This window comes from Dermacentor albipictus, chromosome 6 (genome assembly GCF_038994185.2).
Source record: "Dermacentor albipictus isolate Rhodes 1998 colony chromosome 6, USDA_Dalb.pri_finalv2, whole genome shotgun sequence".
NCBI lineage: Eukaryota > Metazoa > Arthropoda > Arachnida > Ixodida > Ixodidae > Dermacentor > Dermacentor albipictus.
In genome coordinates this window covers 21,161,293-21,177,653 of record NC_091826.1, presented here as the reverse complement: position 1 = coordinate 21,177,653, position 16,361 = coordinate 21,161,293, and the positions used below count along the sequence as shown (strand labels likewise).

The 16,361-nt window shown below is 51.9% G+C and overlaps 2 protein-coding genes across 6 annotated transcripts in view; one reads left to right on the top strand and one right to left on the bottom strand.

Moving 5' to 3' along the window:
* The window catches only part of mon2 (Mon2 homolog, regulator of endosome-to-Golgi trafficking), a 265,202-nt gene that overhangs the window by 87,040 nt on the left and 161,801 nt on the right, over positions 1–16,361 (top strand). The window lies entirely within an intron of this gene.
* On the bottom strand, positions 4,848–12,285 carry LOC135921008 (transcription factor ces-2-like). Of its 2 annotated transcripts, none has more exons than XM_065455292.1 (2): positions 11,872–12,285; positions 4,848–7,053 (listed from the first exon to the last, which is right to left on the bottom strand). In XM_065455292.1, exons 1-2 carry the CDS (start codon positions 11,951–11,953, stop codon positions 6,632–6,634), a joined length of 504 nt encoding a protein of 167 aa, XP_065311364.1. In that variant the 5' UTR covers positions 11,954–12,285; the 3' UTR covers positions 4,848–6,631. The 2 variants fall into 2 exon arrangements, with proteins under 2 accessions (XP_065311364.1, XP_065311365.1); XM_065455293.1 differs by lacking the exon at positions 11,872–12,285 and adding an exon at positions 8,125–9,075.

The window sequence follows — 16,361 nt, the reverse complement described above, 5'->3', positions numbered from 1 at the left end:
CATGTCTGCGATCTCAAACCCTACTATGACAGAGGGAACGAGTGGCCCGAGGAGAATGCTCTCCCGCGCCCGCAGGCAGCGGCATCGGGTGGCACGGCTCGACGTTCGAGCCCGGTGCGGTATTATAACTTGCGATCTCGGCAGAACTAACTCTGTCCGGTTCGCGGAGGCTATTTTATTGTGCGCGATATCGGACGGAATGCTCCTCCGTTGTCTAGCATGCAGGCTTCCAGAGCGAGCACGCGCTTTCTCTTTGGAAGAAGCGAGAGGGGCTAACAGAATTGTCGCAGCAGCAGACCGCCCGTCGGGAGCCGTGAAACAACCACCAAGCAAAAAGGAAAGACCATCTCCACTGCCGGTGGGGACGAGCAGGCCGTAAGCAGTCAGCAGCGCAGTGCAGGCAACAGGCGGCGAGAAAAGATCCTCCAGCGGCTAACAGCGAGGTGAGAGGTGCAGCGGGCGACTTCCGGTCCGCAATGGTCGCAGCGGCGCAGAATTCGCCGAACCGCACCGCACAGCTCCGCGACCGAGTTGCAAGCCCCGCAACCAAGCATCCAGCCTCAAGGCCGAGCATAGACTTCGCCCGCAAGGACAGAGTGGACCCCTGCTGCGCAGCGAGGTGCAAGCCATCGTCTGGGGTGGGTCGGCGCGCCTTTGCCGACCTTGCGTGCCGAAACCCGCGAGGGAGGACAACGAACCCCGGGAACACCAAAAGACAGCTGTCCTGCGCCATCTCGAGGCTGGTTCGGGGATCGCGTCAGCGTAATCGAGGCAGCCAAGAAAAATCCTGGGACCCTTTCGCCACCACGGACCCGGCACGTCCGACTGGGCAGGTGACGCCGCCGAGACGCAAGGTGACCTGGACCCAGCGCCCTTCTTGCCTCCCACTGCATCCCGCTGCTGTCAAGCTGCTCCGTACCATCCTTCAACGTTCCGGCCTGGCTCGCGACCACCTACACGGCGACAACGACGGTCTGCAGCTAGAGCTGCTCCCTCACCAACATGGATGGACTCAAACCGTGTTGCTGTCGGAGTAGCATGACCCTCTCGCAGGAAAGCCTCAGGTGACGGCGGCCTCTTAGCGGCTAAAGGGTTATTTTAAGGAGGGGGGGATGTGGGGATCGCACGCGCATCCCGATATCTCCGGAGCGGCCACGCGGTTATCACGCGATAATCACGTGCTCGCTCGCGGAGGGTAGCGAGGAGAGGGCACCTTCGCCACTCCCGCTGCTCTTCGCGCCTGGCCGCGACGCTGCAGCCAAGGCACCCCGTTCCCTCCTTTCCCTTTCTTGGAACCGGGGAGACCCCTCTCCGCCGCTCGGGAGAAGCGCTATTCCCCCGACGGATCTTTGTCTCACGGTAGAAGAGCTTGCGAACGGCCGCATCTCAAATCAGCCGCTGAGACCGCCGCACGCCGTCCCCCCTGTTGCGCCCGGCCTTTGTGTGCGACTCACCGCCCCAGGGCCCGAGCGCGGATCCACTTGGGTGAGCTGAACTCTTATCAGCCTCTTTTGTGGTTCCCACATTGTGCGGTTTGTTTCACCCCAGACGTGCGGAATGCTCCGCCGCTGTGGTTGTGTTTTGTGTTGTATTTGTGTGTGTTGTGGCTGTTGTTGTCTGTTGGAAACATTGTACACTAAGGTGAATAAACACCTTAGGTCGAGACTCACCCTGTCCCCACTGGCCTGAACCCGCCGTGGTCGCAACTCACTGCGAACCGCGGGTTAGGGGTCACAGCTCTGACTGCTAGGGCTGCTGCGAAAGTGCTAGGGAGCGACTGCCGCTCCGCCGGCGCTGTGCGATCCAGAGAAGGGTCAGGTGCGCACGCGCGAGCCTGAGTAATACCCCTATAAAATGTTGGTCCTTGAATCCACTGTCGTGAGCGAAAAGGGGATGTGCTACAGCTTACGTTGCCACCAGTTCAAGCACTTATTTCATATTGTGCTACCACGGCTTTTTTCAATGTTTTCATTGCACTTCAAGCACTTGGATACCTACAGCAAAACACTTTTCCTGTGCAAGTCTTCTTTTCTTTTATATATTCCTAGTTATTGCTCGCTGTACTTGAAGCCTTTGAATTAGACTAATTAATCCTTCTTCATGTGTCAAACATGCATTTCGCTTGAGCAACTATACAACACACCACATGAAAAGATAATTTGTTGATAGGGCTTCGTGTCTCAAAGCAACACATTGGCCATTAAAGATGCTCTAGTAAAGAGCTCTGGATTAAGTTTTACGACGTTAAGTTCTTTAAAGGAGTACTTACAACACTTTTAGTTGTAATGTATTGTGTTAACTGGAGGTCAAAATTTCCCAAACAGTAAAAAAGAAAAAAAAAATGCTGGCAAGTGTCAGATCTATAAATAACGTACTTTAATATCTGCTTCTAAGAAACTGTTTTGGTACCCAGTTTGTTGTATACATCATGATATCAAGATACATTGGAACGCTCTATTTTTGCAATTGCTGCCACAATGCGAGCGCAGCTATAGGGAATGTGTGCAGCAGTAGTGTTAAATTTTTTTTATGATGGAACGTCGTCATGTTTAGCCTTGTTCTTAGACGACCTCTGCGAATATTGCTCCATGCCATGACGTCACGCCAGTGTCGATGACGCCGGGTCTGGCATTTGGATACCAAGTTTAGTATCAAGTTAAAATATCTTATGCTTTTTCCCGACCTTCTGATTTGCCAATTGTCATCCTTTTACGTGCGAGAAGCATGTGATGGAGCGTTTACATCTTCGAAAATGTGCGTCAGTACTCTTTAACATGCAGTCAGTGCTCTGTACAAAAGTTTTCTTGCATTTCACCTTCATCGGAATGTGGCTGCCATGGTTGGGAATCAATCCTGTGCCCTCAGTCTCAGTAACAGAACGCCATTGCCATCACAGCAGGTGGTCATTCGTGGAGTTAAACTAGCGAACCTTGACGAAGGGGTTTTTAAGCTGAAAATTATTGATGTTGCCTGAAAGTGTGTTTTCCTGGCTGCGGTGTCACCCTCAACGCTGACAAAACCACTAGAAACCATGTTCAGGACACTTTTGTCATCATCTGAATTGGCAGTGCCCCAGAAGTTTGTCAATCTTGGCATTGCTCACAACGCAATTGTTATTGTGGAAATCTGCCATGTGGGAAGCCAGAGAGGGAAGAATATGCCGGAGCAAGAAAGGGGATGTCTACCATCTGGGGAAACATGGAATTTACCAGGAATTAGTCAGCTCTGGAAAATTCTTGGGGAAAACGGGGAACTCTCACTGCAGTTTCATTGAATTGGGGAAACTGGTGGTATGGAATGTGGAATGTGCGATGGCAAAGCTAGTCGTCTGCTAGAAGGAAGCGTAGTTTTCAAGTGAACCTAGGCAATGCGCAAATAATGGTGTCTTTCGCTGGTCCTACAAGTGTGAGCCGGGCTGGGTGGCTGACATATCATGACACATGGATCGATCAAGCTTGATAGAGTATCTCACTTGGTCTACAGCTTACTGTGGTAGTGGTCGTTCAAAATTGCAAACTAGTGTAGCAATTAGGCAAGCTATAAACCACGATTTCTTGCTTGCAGTGAACTTCTAGTGCCACAGACTGCTAGGGAATTTTCGTAAAAACATTTAGGCGAAAGAAAACCTGGAAAAACCAGCAATTGAAAAGAGTCATTGTTATTGACACCCTGAAAAAATGTATGGGGTAGGACAGTCCATCTCAGTGCATGTATGTTACCTGGGACTACTCACACAAAATGTTTAACCTGTGGGTGAACTTATCCACAGCCAGAAAATTGTGCATAGATTGCTGTAAATTGCAAGTTGCCACGTGGTAAGTTGTCTGGTGATTGATGTAAAAAATGTCTTAACAAGTTTCACTCCTTTGTCATACAACAACTTTCCTGTCACTGGCATGAAGCTTTTTACGCTGGGTTGATTTGCCTGCAGTGTGAAATCTACTAGTGACTTCTGTCTACATTTAGGGATGGCCATTAAATTTGAGCGTAGATCCCTTCTCTAAACAGGTGGTGCTGCTAATCTACTGCACCTCGTGAAGATTAATTGAGTCATGAGTTGTGGGAAGTGAACACATAGTGAGAAATGGGGAATCCCACTTGCCACATGATGTTATGTGCATAGCCCCTTGCCAGCGATACTATCTCGGGCACATCGCTCAAAGGGTTAGTGCTGCCAGTTTGCTGACCGAAGTCATACAGATTAGATACGGTGTCTCTGGGGTCAGCTCGCCTCGACGTTGTTACATTGTTTACAGAGGTACTCGTTATTTTTACATGCATAACGCGTTGCCTGAAAACTCAAGGTCAGTTGTTGGGGCTTAATGTCTAAAAGCAACACACGAGCTATGAGAAAGTCTTGTTCATTGTAGCCATCTTGATGAGAACCAAGTTTACTATCCGGAAAATGTGTCTAACTGTAGGCTTTGCGAGTAGCTCCATTAGTCTTTCTAGTAGCATAACTGTATTGAGCTTGCTTCAAAATGGAGCTGGAAGCTAGAGATATGACAGGACAGGTATTCTCACCATCCTGGAACATGGATGATGGTTCAAATTGCACTCTAAATCGCCTAAAGTGAGTAGGGCAAGGTTGCTGCAAAAATTTGCATCCGTGCAGCCCTGGCACCCAGTCTGCTGAATCATTGACCTATGTATTGACCACTCTTACTGGTGCAAATTGCAACCATGAATTCCAGGTCATATTGCCGAAGCCATGGGGAGAAATTTAGCTTTATCGCAGATCCCATGCCCTGTAACCTTCTTGGAGTCTGTAGCACTTCATGGCTGTACTCCTTGTTGCTCTGAGGAAGGTAAACTTGCATTTTAGGGTAGGAAGTGACATACACAACTTGTAAACAGAAAACATTTTGCCGTTTATTTACAGTCTGTTCCAGCGCATTTTCTAGCTGACATGTCATTTCGCATGTGCATAACAGTGTGCACGAAAACTTCATGAGAACCCGCCATCGCTGAAAGGCCATGATGGGAGGAACCCCATAAGGTTAGGCGGTACTCTTTGGTCATCCATGGATGCAGGCCGCTTCATCAATGCTGAACGAGAAGAAGCCTTTCTGCATATTTTATCCTCTTAGCTTTACTATGAACCTCACACCAGTGTGCTAGCTTCAACAGCTTCACAAAAAATGCAACATGAAGTTAACAGTATAATAAAAAGCGGCTCTGTCATCACATCTCTATCCTCATTTACCTAAATAAAAAAAACTTAACAGTCTCGTCAGCAGTAAAAAACAAACGCAAACTGGAACACAAAAAAAGTAGAGAAACATGAAGGGAGCTGCAAGCCGGGCAGTCATTCACTCTCTCTCTTATCACAATGCCGGCAATTGTTCACTCTTTCATCATAACTTATACAATTGCAAAAGCAAGAGAATTAATGCGACAAATAGAAAGGCAAAATAACAATGCTGGACTGGTCGTGGATCACAGATTCGTTGCTCAGTAATCTCTGCGCCGTGCAGGTCTGTCCATCTGTCCATCAGTCACCGACGAGTCCGCACAGTCATCACCACGGTCTATATCTCTAAACTGGTAGAGTCTGGCAGAACCGTTCGATGCGGGCACATTCCGAAGTTGGTATCGCAGACGCGCTTTGCTCTTCCCTTGCTAAAGCCTTCTCTTTACATGAACTTGGGATGATGCCTTTGGAGGAGGGGAAAACTATATATATACACATCTATATATAGCCCTGTCTTGCATCGACCATATCATGAATAAGTTAAATAAATTAAAAAAGTGAGAAACAAAAATGAGGGGACGATGGGGGAGTGGGTAAATGGGGGGGGGGGAGGGAGGGGTTGGGCTCACGTGCACCATCTACTCTAAGTTCCTACTTTGAAAAATATATTACATTTTGCATGGCAGCTACCGCTATGCGCTTCCAGAAAAAAAGTGGAGCAAGTTATCATGGCAGCGTATATTGCCTCGTCCAACAGCGGAATTGATTGAGCCGCTGCTGTTGCCTTGAGCCGACAGCAGCGAGGAAAATAAATTTAATTCAAGTTAAGCTGCTGCCACCCGGGTTTTTTGAGAGTTGCACGTATGCAGCCGCGTCGTTTATTACCAGAAGTCGAGATCAAATGTAGCCTACCCCCTCCCCATGCACAGTACATGTAAAATCGGGGACTCTTCCGAGCAAACGAAAATGCCGTATCTGGGCGCAGCCGAGGAACAAATGCCTTTGGCCCTGCGGTTCCCGGTGGTGGAAAGTACTGGGGCGCGGACGTTCAAACAGTGGGATGAAGAGCGGGCGAGGGGAAATCGTGCTAGACTAATGGGCACTCAAGTCGTTCCCGCCGCTTTTTGAAACTGTCTTCAGCACTGTCTGAAGGCTTGCGCCCCCCCCCCCTCCCCCCGCCATGGCCTGGTGTTTGCACGTTGCCAGCGGTATCAGTCCAGAAGAACGCGTGCACTTGGAAAAGGAGGAGACACACCACACGCGAGGAAGACTCCCCCTTCTCGTCGACTAGGCTGATGATGAGTGGCGGTCCACGTGAAGCGCGTCGTCGCGTGCCATTGTCATCGTCGCTGCTGCCCGAGAGATCGGTTGACCGGTGCCGGTGGTGGCTCTGCTGCTGCCCGCTGGTCAGCAGGCCCGCCAGAGGGGTCCTCCTCGTCAGCTGGGGTGCTTGCCGACGAAGAGGAGCTGTCGCAGCTTGTCCACCTCGCTGCGCAGCATGGTGAGCTCGGTGCGCAGCTGCAGGTTCTCCTGCTCCAGGTAGAGCACTCGCAGCGCCGTCTGCTGCTCCTTGATGCGGCGCAGCTCGCGCGAGCGCTTGGCCGACTCGTTGTTTCGCTTGCGGCGCTCCCAGTACGCCTCGTCCTTGCACTCGGCCGGGATGGGCTGCGGGGACTTCTTGGGGTGCGCGCCGGTCAGGCTGGCCACGCTCATGGCGGCCGCCGCGCTGGACGCCAGCAGCAATGACGACGAGGGCGTCGGGCTCTGCGACAGCGGCGGAGACGGCGAGGGCCGCGACGCCGCCAGGGACATGTCCAGCGCTGCCACGGGACTGTCGTCCGACAAGTCAGACTCGGCTGCTGTAGAGAGAGAGAGAAAAAAGAAGCCACGTTTAAAGCCAAGTGAAGCCTTTAACGGCACTCCGCGGTCGTCGCGCGCGTGCAAAGGAAGAAGCCGAGGCATTGACTGTGGTACCATCGGCTGGAGCTGGCGCCTTCACAGACAAAAGGGTGCGGAGGAGAGCCCATCACCGACGGAGGATCTTGCCACGTCATCAGGCTAGCTTCGGGTTATCGAGCACTATAGGCGCAAGATGCAACAGGCTATGCTAACGGTCAATGCTACCTTGTAACGGTATCACGAATAGTAAAATGCGATTGCTCTGGTGAAGCAACAGTACTGGGTGAAGAGGTGAAGATGGATGGGGGAGGGACTTGTTTACGTACTCCGGTTCTCGAGTGCTGCGAGATCACTCGGCAAAGTTCCGATGCGTCGGCGAACCTCACGATTCGATGAGTGGAGACGGGGGGTGGAAGAGAGAGTGGTCCGAGGTAAAATGCCGCTGACAAACCTAAGTGAGGACAGGCAGGATATAGAGACAAAGAAGGCCGAGTGGGGGGAGGGGGAAAGAGAAGGCGTCTCGTCAGCGCGCGGTCAACATGGCGTCATGCGATAGCGCGAAAAAAGGAAACCGAAACGGGCCCGCCGTCACGGATTCCCGGCAGCCGCGCGGTAATTCCCCTTCCCACTGGAAGAGACTCCCATTACATCACCGCGTCGCAACGCAGCTCGAGGCGTGTGCAAGGCCTGCGTTATCGGTGAACAGGGAAGTGCCTCCGTAGCTGCATTGCTCACGCCTGGCGCCTTGCCGTGCAATATCGGCGTGCCTGCGGAAAGACCTGCTGGCGCGATAGCTCGATTCTTTCTCGCTCGCCCGTGCTGTTTATGTGTTTTCTCCCTCTGTCCCCGTCTTAGTTGCGGTCACTATGATATGCAGTAAGTACGAACTAGGCCAATGTGAAGTTCTTCTGAAGCTCGATTCTTTCTCGCGTTAAATGTAATCAGGAAGAACCGTTACATCGTGGTGGTTTTCGTTAAAAAACAAAAGAGAATATATAACATCGCGGCGAGAATTCTGAGCTCTTGCCTACCCATGAGCAGTGTCGTCGCCGGCCGTTCTCGCCCGTGTGTGTTCGGCGAAGGTCTCCTTGCGCGTCGGCGATCCGCAACAGCTCCGAAGGCACGCGCGGACGCGCTCAATGTGGAATTTCAGCTTGGGGAGGCGGACGTCACCCGAGCGAGTGCGGTCCCTCACCTCGCACCCCCACCAACTGCCGAGAAAGACGTCCCCACGCACGCAAAGGTCCTGGACCGCTAGCGATCCGTGCGAACCCCAGATGTGCGGAAGAAGCGTTGACCTCCGGCGCCTTTTTATATTTCTATGCGCAGTGTCGAGCTGTGGGCGCGCGCGCGCGTTATGACGATAACGGACTCCGGTGCGCGAACTTATTAATCGCAAATCTTTCTCTCTCCTTCGTCCTCTCCGCTGGCGTTTGCATTCCCCTTTCGTCGCTAAGAGGGCGCGAAACCTTCTTGGCATGACGTCATTCACCCCCGCGCTTCGAACGTTCGTCGTCGCAGCCTCTGACATTTCTTCCCCGCGAGCGCACAAGCCGCGCAAGTGCTTAGTCGTGCGAATAGAGCGCGTGACGTAATCGCCCGCCTTGCCTCCCTGCCTCGTATCGGGCTGATGACGGGTGCGCTTTTGGGGCGAGCTCGCGCTGTCTCGTTGTAAAAGCCGCCACTTTTATCACTCGTAACTCCCGCTGCCTGCTGGGACTCCAGTAGCCCGATTGGACCGCCGCCACTGCGGTGGCCGATCATCATCATCATCATACCGTGGCGATCCCTCTCGGCGCGCTCTTTCGCCTCATTGCGCGGCGGACGCGAAACCGGGCGAAATCGACGCGCGATTTCCGCAGGCGCGCCTGCCGCAGCAAGTTCGCGACCGATTGAGTCACACACACAAGCCGCCGCCGCCGGCGCCGCTCCTTTTTACCGCCGTTCTGCGCGAGCGTGTGGCTCCTAGGCTTGCGTGCGTGCGTCGGCGCCGCGGATTCTCGGAAGAGCGAGCGGCGCAAAATAACGTCCGGTGCCGGCGCCTAGGCAAGACGACGCAACGCTGGCTCGCGAGAAGAAGCCTTCCTTCCCTCCCTCTCTCCCTCCCTCCTCCTCCGCGTCGCTCTGGCGACCTTCGTTTATTTTGATCGGTCATCGCTTCGCGTCCCCCTCTTGTGTGTCCCTCTCCTCAACCCCGCCCGCCGCGCCAACCTTTGCGACGTTTTGCAGGGGGTGCTGATTCGTCTTTTTTCACAGTGTGAATAACCGGCCCGGGTCGCGTGCTTGTGGTTTTAGTCGGAGCGAGCGGGCGGGTTGGTTGATGACGAGGTGTGCGCCGTGGCGCGTCGTGTACCGGGAAAAACGACGGTGGGTCGGTGGTAAAATACGCCGAACCGGCGGCGGCGCTCGCCTGACGTGTCAACCGGAACGCGCGCCTCCGGTGACGAATATCTTATTATTGCGGCGTTGACGCGTTCTTGCGCAAGGGGGGCCCGCGCGCCCCTGTCGGAAACGCGAAAAACGAACAAAACAAACAAACGCAAGAACAATCGTTGCGTCGCTGCGTTCTTTCCTTTTCGTGCGCGGCCGTGTTACGGAGCGAAACTGTAAACAAGCCGCGCTGTGCCGCCCGTCTGCTATTTATGCACTGAGCGCGCCTGCAGCGAACAAAAGCATTTCGTCATCGTGGTGGGAGCCCGCCGCCCCCGCACAACGGCGGCCTCGAATGATATTCGATGGATTGATCGGCGTCGGAGGTTTTCTTCCTTTTTTTTTTTTTTGCGCTGCCCGAAGCGCAATCCGGCGTTCTCTCATGGGGAAGTTAAAGAAATAAGCGTCGGCCAGGGATTGCGCAATACAAATAAAAAGCAACTTCGACGTGCCCCCGGAGTTCGTCGTAAACAAGTGTCGGAACCCACCTTCCTATTGCGGCAGCGCTTTGTTTGAAACGGATTGTTTTGACTGTAGTAGGGAAAGAAAAAAAAAAATTCGCCCTTCGTGTAATGATCGCGAACAAGCAGAGTGGCAAGAAGGCGCGATATGAAGCCCTGCGTAAACGAGTTAGTTTTTTTTTTTTTCTTTTTCGTGGTAAACAGATGGCGCTGGCGAACCCTACAGGCTCTGCTCTCATCTCTCCTCCCCATCTTCGCGGGCGCGCTGGGAAAGAAAGAAACGTTTCGCAAACGAGAACCGCGACGTGACGAAAGATCTGTCCCTGGAATCTCCCAAATCGCCTCAGCGCGCCCGGTCCAGTCGACTCATCTAGAAAAACAGAGAGCGAGAGAGAGAGAGAGAGGAGCGGTCCGCGCCACCGAATCGATTCGACGCGGTGGTGAATAAGTTTTTACGGTGAGCCGTCGATAGTGATTCAGCGAAGAGTCACAGCGCCCTGCAAGAGAGCTTACGCGTCGTTGGCGGTGTCCAACACCCCTCCCGGTTTCTCGGAGTGAGCTGTCCAGTTGGGCAGTCGCGCAATCGATAAAGAAAAAAAAAAGACAGAATCCGCGGGCTATCGTATTTACCGCCGTTGTGCTACAGTGTCGCAAGGCCTCTTTTTCTTTCTTTCGCAATTCCGTCGCAGACCTTGGCATTCGTAACGCGTCCGGATTCCACTTAAGAGCGGGAGCTTTCAAGCTCCTATCTAGCAAGCTCACCTCCCCCCCCCCCCCCCCCTGCGTTTTTTTTTTTTAAACTGTCGTTGCGGTTTAGCAGGTCTGTTCTCGACATCTTATGTCGTTGCGCATTCGCTGTGTAACTGCCCGCAGAGGCAACTTAAACGCCGCCGATTTCAACAGCCAGGAAAGAGTGGAGGCAAAATTACCGTCGCTTGGTTAGCGAGGCAGCTCGCTGCGGACGATTAAAATAAAAAGGCAAGCAGGACAATCCGCGTTGTCGTCGTCACCCGTTTGAACCCTCCCGACCATAACGCAATCACGCACGTGTCGTGGGCGGAGCCGAACTGAGCGCTGTCAACAGCCTGGCATCGACGGCAGCGTTGCGCAGTCTTGGGTCACTGCGCTAACGCACGCGCCAATACGGATTGACCCTGTGCGCTTGCTTGCCCGCTTTGCGCGCGTGTATCCGGTGCGACGTGCAGTAACACACGCGCACAAGCAGTTTCCCGCCTGTGTAGCGTTTCTTTGTATTTCTATGTCCCGGTCGGCGTCCGAGTTAAAGTGAGGCGTCGAACGATAACGACGACGCAGTCGAAACCAGTGCTAACAGCACCGAAGGCTCCCTCCCGGAACGGAGGAGAGGGAGGGCACGGCGGAAATTTTTCGTCAACACGTTGCGACACACACGCACACATACACACACCACGGAACCGCGGCTGGCGCCCCCTCCCCCCCCCCCTTTCCCCGGGCCCGAACCTCGGAGCAGCAAAACAAAGTTCGCGACGGTCTCGCGAGGCGAGCCGAGAAATTCCGGGAGGGGTCCTTCGGGAGAGCAGAACGGTTGGTTGTTCGAAGTCGCCGCATTGCAATGAAACGAGATTTCGTCGCGCGCCCAGACTTCGTAAAAACAAGTCCGTGGAGTTTTCGAGAAAACCGCGGTATAAACAGCACGATGAACCCCCAGGGGCGGTCATAAACAACGTGTTCTGCGTGAAACGAACAAGAACAAAAATGTCTGCGCGCGCTGGGTTGGAGGTTGAGGGATAATGGATGAAATAGGAAGGAGGTGAGGTTCGCGGAGCACGGTGTGGGGGGGGGGGGGGTGACTTCTGGCCGATTAATAAACACGAAGAGGAGATACCAAAGTCCATAAACGCAACGAACCTTGGCAGAGGGGCGTCCTTCCGAGAGGCATCTCCCGTCCCCAGATCAGGTGCGGCTGTTCGAGAATGTGTACGGGCCCCATGTCTCCCGGTGATTCAGGCCCGTGCTGGAGCGGCGGCGGGCTCGGCGAGTAGGGACGATCGGTAGCCAGCAGTAGCAGCGGCGTCGTGAGAGTTGCTCGCTTCAACGGAGAGCCGCAGAGGGACGGCGACCATCAGCCGACGCGTACCGGGCGCGGAATAAACACCGGGCGGGAGAGCGTCGTCCGTTTGGCTTTCCGCGAGGGTGGCAAGGGCACCGACTGGCGTGAGCCTACGGAGCGCCGATCGTTTCAACGATGCGCAATCGGTGACTGATTCGTCCACGCATGAGACTCTCCTCCTTCTCGCGCTCTCCTCGCTGTGTTGTGTGTGTGTGCTGCGTGTGTACGTCTGCTCGACGACCTCCCATGGGGAGCTGCGCTCCCTAGGAGCGCGTTCCCTAGGTCGTCTGCTCGCGCGCGCCCCACTGGAACCTCCTGCGGCGCGTTGCGCTGCGTCGCTAGTTCGCCGATTCGCCGCCGCTGTGCGTTTTGCTGGCGCTGCTGTTCAACCCCCTCGTCGCGCGTCCGCGCCGCCGGAGCGGCTTCTAGCGGAGAGCCAGGTAGATGCGGACAGATATCTTATCACCGAGGTTGGGGGGGGGGGGGGGGGGGCGTTGCTTATGTGGGCCTAGAGTGGACTTCCTTGTCAAGACAGAAAAATGCTCTTGACATGTGCAGCACGCCACTTTGTGTTCCGCGTATGTCGCAATTCTGTAACAATCGTTCACGATCTCTCCATCTTGCGTCTGGTGAACGCTCTCGCACACTACGAGCAGTACCACCTATTACGTAACCTTTTTTAAATGCGTAAGCATTTTAATGTTTACCCAACTAAAAGAAACCGACCGTCCCTCCCTCCGTCCGTCCGTCACGTAGAACGATCACTTTCAAGATAGAGCCCGCAACAGCGAGTGACTTTACCTCCGTGCTCAACGCTTCAACGCGAACGAAGCTGCGCGAACGCAGCGTGGGCGAAGCTCTCAGCACACTCCGAAACCCTGCCCCTTTCGCAGATTGCTTTCAGGATATGGGCTCGTGCGTCTTCAACGCGAAGTGGCGATGAACACAGCTCACACGAAGCTATCAGCCCTCGGCGCACTCTGTCGCCGCTGAAGATCGCTTTCACGATTGGGCCCGCGCGGCCGCCGCTGGTCCACGGTTGATCACGGTTCATAATGGTTCGACGCGGATTGATAAGGCGCTAAAGAGCGATAACGGCTTGTAATGATCGGAACGTCATCAGCGCACCTGGAGCCGCCGTTCTCACCAGTTCGTGTTGCCACAGCGCTGTCGTTTGTACTGGCCGGATAAAGTTTCATAACATCGAAAATGACACCGGGCTGCGTGGAGATGAGCAAGTGGCGCAGTACGTACGCGTACGTAGACAACTCCAAGAGGAGTTTACGCGTGGAATTCTTCCTCATTTCGCCCGCGTGACCTCTGTACTTTGTTGATCGAACCGCACGAAGTTCCTTCATTATTTCCGACCGTTGGAGTGATGTGATATTCAGTTTCTTATTTCTCTTCTTTCACTTTGTGGTGGTTACCAAACGCGAGAGTCGGCGCCCGTAATAGCAACGTTACTTCTATTTTCGCGTCGGAAACTACTTCCTCGCGTAATATAAGCGAATATTTACAGTCTGAACAGAGTGCTACGCTGACAAATCTATTGCCACGGAGTGTAGCTCGCGCTCGCCAATTGTCCGGCAACAATGTGTCTGTGACGTTTGTCTTTCGCCGTCCCCGAATTGGGAAGCCAGGCTTATGAATCAAACGTATGTATAAGGATTACCGAAATCGTAGACTGGTTTTGTAACGCTTGAAACAGCGGAGAGATCTGACGACGTGACACTTCCTTGCAGCAGAGCGCACTTTGTTTTCTTTTTTTTTTTGCCATCCTTCGTGACATCTCGGATGATATCCACGTTGCGTGGGCGGTTGTAATTGTTTGTTTTCGGTATGATTGATTTCGCGCGAATCGTAGCGGGAGAAATAATGAAAGAAAAAAGATAAAGGAAAGAAGAGAAAAGATTACTGCGACTCGGGTGTTTCGACACAGATGTGCGTGCAGAAAATGTGCGCAGCACGGATGTGTGTGTGTGTGGGCGCGCGTCGGCGAACTGCTGCAGCTGTAGGCATATGTTAAGCGTATGACACGGCCATAGCCATATACAAAATTTCTCGTATAGTGCCTACGGGAGCTGTAAGTACGATGGTAGACCCGCCTCTGGACCCGGACAGACCGCCAATGGAAACTGACCCTGGCAACGTTTAACACCCGAACCCTTCGAGTGAAGCTATAGCCTAGCAGGACTCATTGAGGAACTATCGGGCATTGTTTGAGATATCGTTGGCCTTAGTGACGTTATAGAATAACTGGTGAGGCTTGTGCAGTGCTGAGAAATAGCCACGTCCTATACTATAGAGGACTACCGGATAAGAAGCAGTTCGGAGTAGAATTCCTAATCGATAAGGACATAGCGGGTAACAACTCTGCTGCATTAATGGCAGGATAGCAGTCCTCGTAATAAGGATGAATAGGAGGTATATAATAAAGGTAGCACAAACCTAAGCTCCACCCTCGAGTCGCGATGGAGAAGAAATAGAACAGATTTATGAAGATGTTGAATCAGCGATGCGAAAAGTGCAAACTCAGCATACTGTAGTCATGTGCGACTTCAGTACAAAAGGGAGAAAAAAGCAGCCTGGTGAATAAGCAGTTGTCAACTACGGCGTCGATTCTAGGAACGCCAGAGCAGAGATGCTGGTATAAATTCGCAGAAAGGAATAAGCTTCGAACAATGAACACCTTTTTCAGGAAGCGTAGCAACAGAGAGTGGACCTGGAAAAGCCCTATAATGGTGAAACAAGAAGTGAAATTGACTTGATACTTTCTGCCGATCGCAGCATAGTGATGGATGTAGAACTGACAGGTAGGGTAAAGTGCAGGGATGATATGTTAATGAGGGCGAGGATTCACCTCAATTTGAAGACAGTAAAATTGTTCAAGAAGAAATAGGTCAACCTAGAGGCAGTAAGGGTAAAAGCAGACAACTTCAGGCTGGTACTTGCAATCAAACATGCAGCCTTAGAACAGAGAGATGAAGATGATATAGAGGCAATGAATGAAACCGTAAAGGCACCAAGGCAACCAGTAGGTAAGCTCTCCCAAGCAACAAAGGACCTAATGAAGAAATGGCAATGAATGAAAGTGTCCAACTCAAGCGATAAGATAGAATTCGCTGAACAGTCAAATGATAAAAAAAGAGAAAAAAAGGGGGTATTCGAAATTATAACGTAAGAAAGACTGAGGAAGCAGTAAAAGATAGACGCAGCCTGAAAACAGTGAGAAGCAAACTAGGCATCGAACAAACCAAGATGTATGCACTGAAAGATAGGCAGGGTAATATCATCAGCAATCTCGAAGATATAGTAATAGCAGCGGAAGAATTCTATACTGACCTGTACAGTACCCAAAGAAGCCACGATACCGCTATTCGAAGTAGTAATGGACAGGTTACAGAGGCTCCTTCTATAACTAGCGATATATGGTTAGAAGTTAGAAGGGCCTTGCAAGACATGAAATGAAGAAAAGCGACAGAGGAAGATGGTTTAGCAGTCGATTTAATCAAAGGTGGTAGAGATATAATACCTGAAAAACTAGCGGCCCTTTATACGAACTGTCTATCGACTTCAAGGGTCCCAGATAATGGAAGAATGCCAACGTTATACTAATCCTCAAAAAGGGGACGTTAAAGAATTGAAAAATTATAAGTCCATTGGCTTATTTACAATACTATATAAAATATTCAACAAGATGCTCTCCAATAGAATAAGGGCAACACTGGACTTTAGTCAACCAAGGGAACAGGCAGATTTCAGGAAGGGATACTTTACAATGGATCACATCCATGTCATCAATCAGGTAATCGAGAAATACAGAGTACAATCAGCATCTCTATATGGTTTTCATAAATTAAGAAAAGGCATTTGATTCAGTCGAGATACAAGCAGTCATAGAGGCATTACGTAATCAAGGAGTACAAGATGCTTACGTAAATATCTTAAAAAGGTATCTGCAAAAATTCCACGGCTACCTTAATTCTCCGCAAGAAAAGTAGGAAAATACCGATAAATAAAGGGCTCAGACATAGCGACATAATCTCTCCAATGCTATTCACTGCGTGCTTGGAAGAAGTATTCAAGCTATTAAACTGGGGGAAGGCTTAGGAGTAAGGATCAACGGCGAATATCTCGGCAACCTTCGATTTGTAGATGACATTGTCCTGTTCAGCAACACTGGGGACGTGTTACAACAAATGATTGATGACCTTAACAGAGAGAGTATAAGAGTGAGGTTGAAGATTAATATGCAGAAGACAAAGATACTGATCAATAGCTGGACAAG